The 3,822-nt window shown below is 54.4% G+C and overlaps 1 protein-coding gene across 1 annotated transcript; it reads right to left on the bottom strand.

Annotated features, from left to right (window-relative positions):
• Nucleotides 1-451: 451 nt before the first annotated feature.
• LOC149991309 (zinc finger X-linked protein ZXDB) lies at nucleotides 452-3,567 on the bottom strand. Its single transcript, XM_090265011.1, has one exon. It carries the CDS (start codon nucleotides 3,495-3,497, stop codon nucleotides 1,053-1,055), a length of 2,445 nt encoding a protein of 814 aa, XP_090121137.1. The 5' UTR covers nucleotides 3,498-3,567; the 3' UTR covers nucleotides 452-1,052.
• Between the last annotated feature and the right edge of the window lie 255 nt (nucleotides 3,568-3,822).

Below are 3,822 nucleotides of genomic sequence, written 5' to 3'. Positions count from 1 at the left end.
TACTAATTGGGGTGCTCACATCGAAAGTTATATAAATGGCTGATAACTATGCTGTACACCTAAAATATATCATTGTACGTCAAATGTAATTGAAAAAATAAAAAATTTAAAAATTTAATTTAAAAAAGAATAAAAAAAGACACAAGAGACTTACTACTAGCCTAATTATTTAAAATATTAAGCCCTGGATGGTGTGGCTCAGTGGATTGCGTGCCGGCCTGCAAACCAAAAGGTTACTGGTTTGATTCCAGTCAGGGCACATGCCTGGGCCTGGAATCAGGTACCCAGTTGGGGCCTGTGAGAGGAAACCAATCAATCGATATTTCTCTCCCTCTCTTTTTACCCTCCCTCTCCCTCTGAAAATAAATAATGTCTTTTAAAAATATTAAAAGAACTAGCATTTATAACTGTATATTGGAACCCTGACTGAATATTTATTAGTATTAACAAATAACTGTTACCCTTAAGTATGATAATGGAGTTGCAGTTTTTTTCTAAAGGCGTCCATAACTTGTAAAACTATAAATTGAGTATTTATGGTTGAAATCAACCATAATATGATGTGATGTCTGGTATTTATTCCAAAATAATACTAGAAAAGGGTTAACGTCGAGATTAGATGAACAAGATTGTTAATGAATTGATAATTGTTGAAGTTGTGTGGCAAAAACATAGATGCTCATATTTTATGCATGTTTTCAAAAAAGCACATGCAATGCCATTACTGGAAAATGTCTTTTTTTTTTTCATGGAAAGAAGCATGTTATCAAGGAATCACAGAGCATAAAGGACCTTAGAAACAATCTATTCAAACCACCTCATTATATAAATAAGGACATTAAGGCTCAGATAGGTTAAGTGACTTGCTCAGGGTCACACAACTCGTCAGTTCCAGACTCAAGATCAGAATTTAAATCTCCAAACTTGTAGCCCGGGGCTCTGTTCTTTTTCAAACCTATAAAAAAATGACTGCAGTTACACATTTAGTCCAGAACATCCTTGAAAATGAGTGTAGTTAATAAAAGTGAGCCATGAGGCGAGGAATGAATAGTTCATACCAAAAATGAGCTTCCAGTCACTGTGATAAGGTCTGTTTCTTTCTGACAGCCATGGCTTCCCGCTGGGTTGGAGAATCCAAACTGGGTTTCTTCCTCCTGTCCAAAGAAGTCAGAGTCAGGATGTACGTTCCATTCTGCTTTGGTTGGCGTCAGTAGTTCTGAGACACTGTTTTCACAAAGGGTGCTTGAAGGAGTCAGAGCATCCGTGTCCACCGTTAGCTTACTGCTGGGGGTCAAAGCCTGGGGCTCTTGACTGGAGTTTTTCATCGCCAAAGAGCCCAGAGACCCCAATGGCCCCGCACTTGGCCCGGTGACATCACCCATATCCAAGGGGCTCTGCTGAAAACCGGTGGCTGTCGTTCCAAAGAAGAGAGAGGTATCCAGACTTTGAGGAAGGTCAGTGGTGGCCATCAAGGCCCGGGGGTCCACAGCCTGCCCTAAGGAACTATTATTGTTAGCAGGGAGGTTCCCTGCCAGAGTGGAGCTCACAGAAGCCACATCAATAGTCAAGATTCCAGAGTTCACCAATGCCGTGTCCAGCACCGCAGCAGAACTATTGCCAGGCACATCAGAGAAGAGAGACACTAGCTCTGCATCACTGAGATCACTCTGGCCCTGGCTGGTAAGTTCACTGCTGGGTGTAAGGGAATTTGCAGCTTCTAGCTGAGCTAAGAGATCCTGGCCGAGGTTGTGCCTTTTGGCCATGTGGGTCTTCATGCTGTGCTTGGATGTGAAGAGTTTATTACAGGTGGAGACTGGGCAACGGCTTTTCCAGGTGTCCACATCCTGCAAGTGTTTCTTGGAGTGAATGTAGAGACTACTGCGAGCGGAGAACCTGGCACAGCAGCCTTCCACGGGGCACACAAAAGGCTTCGTGCCCAGGTGGGTTATGCTGTGGCCTTTCAAATGCTCGGCCCTCGTGAAAGATTTCCCACAGCCTTCCACAGGGCACATGAACCTCCGGTCGTCGTCGTGCTTCCTTTTGTGCCTTAGCAGTTTGGACATGCTCGTGAAGTTCCAGCCACAGCCATCAAAGTCACAAAGGAAAGGTCTCTCGCCGGTGTGGCTCCGCAGGTGGATTTTCAGCCGACAAGCCTTGTCGTACTGTTTGCTGCAGCCAGGAAAGGAGCACGAAAAGAGTTCCTGTTCTCTGAAGTGGGCGCGGTTATGGGAAAACAGAGCACTCACCGTGATAAACGTCTTCTTGCAGCCCGAGAAAGCGCACTGGTAGGGCCTCTCGGGCTCGAAGTGGCTGCGCTGGTGGGCGCTGAGCTTGGCCTGCGTGGGGAAGCTGTCTTCGCACACCTCGCATTTGAACGAGTTCTCCTGCTCGTGGCCCTTCATGTGCGCCTTGAGGTTGTACACGGTGGTGAAGCTCTTACCACAGCCCTCCGCCGGGCAGCCGAAGGGCCGCAGTTTGTCGTGGGACTGCAGGTGCCTCTTGAGCTTGTAGGAGGTGGTGAATGTCCAGCCGCAGCCGCCCAGGGGGCACTTGAAGGGCCTCTGGCCCTGGCTGCTGCTATGCGTGAGCAGGTGCACCTTCAGCTGGTGCTTCTTGGCGAACGTTTGCCCGCACTGCGCCTCTGGACACAGGTACAGCACCATGCCTGAGCTCGGGCACAGCGGCCCGCGGGGGCTCTCGGCGGCGGCCGGGCCCTCCGCCTCCTCCTCGGGCGCAGGGGCGGGCGCGGGTTCCGCCGGCTCGGCCAGCAGGAGGTCCGGCGGCAGCTCCGGGCAGTCGCCCGGCTGCGCGGCGTGTGGGACCCCCGCTTGCGGAGCCACCAGACCCCCGGGCTGCGGGGCAGGCACGACCCCAGGCTCCCAGGCTGGCGGCGGGGGCGTGGCCAGGGTCAGGACGCCGTTCTCGAAGCGCAGCAGCAGGTTTTGGTTGTGGATGGTCACGGTGCCCGCGAAGGCCGCGGCGGGGCCCAGGCCTGGGGCGGGGATCGGAATCGGGGCTGGGGCTGGGGCCGGGGCCGGGGCCGGGAGCGCGGACAGGCAGCGGGGGCCTGGCACAGGGCGGCCCGCGGGATTCGCGCCGCTCTCGCCCCCCTGGAGCCCTGGGCCGGGTTCGGCCTCTTCCCTCCAAACGGGCCCTGCGGCCTGGCCAGCGCCCGGGGTCTCCACGTCGCCACCCACCGGGTCCAGCAGCACCAAGAAGAAGTCGCCGCTTCCGCCGCCGCCGCCACCGCCAGCCGGGTCGGGCCTCGGCGCCAAAGGGCTCGGGCCCGAGCCCGGGCCCCGTGAGGCCGCGCGGGCCTCCTCGCGCCGCCGCCCGGGCCCGCCATCTTGGGGGCCCCGGAGCAGCAGGAGGCGGCGCGCGGGGGCCTGGCCAGCCCGCGGGTCAGGGCCTCCGTGGACTCGGCCGCCGCCCGCGAGGCTGCCAGCGCCGCCGCCCTGTCGCGTCCCGCGAGCCGGGAGCAGCCTCGGGATTTCCATCTCCGCGTCCGTGAGGCTCCGCTGGAAAGAGAGCCGCGGAGGAGGTGCGACCCCGCCCCCTGCCGCGGGCCCGAACACGTTCCTGAAAGGAAAAAAAAAAAAAGTGCAATGCGCAGAAACTGGCCCTATCAGATATTAAAACGTGTTTAACGCCACAGTGATTTAAATATTGTGGTACTGGGTCTCTGGGACAGAAAGAAAGCCCAGAGGCAGAGCCTGGTATGCATAAATAAATTCCACGGTTAATATTAGTAGGAAATCCAGCAGATCTTCCCAGGTAATGGGAAAATGACAGTTCATTGGGTAAATGGTGCTGGAATACCTA

The sequence above is a fragment of the Furipterus horrens genome, unplaced genomic scaffold, assembly GCF_987537825.1.
Source record: "Furipterus horrens unplaced genomic scaffold, mFurHor1.1.pri manual_scaffold_17, whole genome shotgun sequence".
Lineage (NCBI taxonomy): Eukaryota > Metazoa > Chordata > Mammalia > Chiroptera > Furipteridae > Furipterus > Furipterus horrens.
This window is presented reverse-complemented; position numbering and strand designations above follow the sequence as displayed.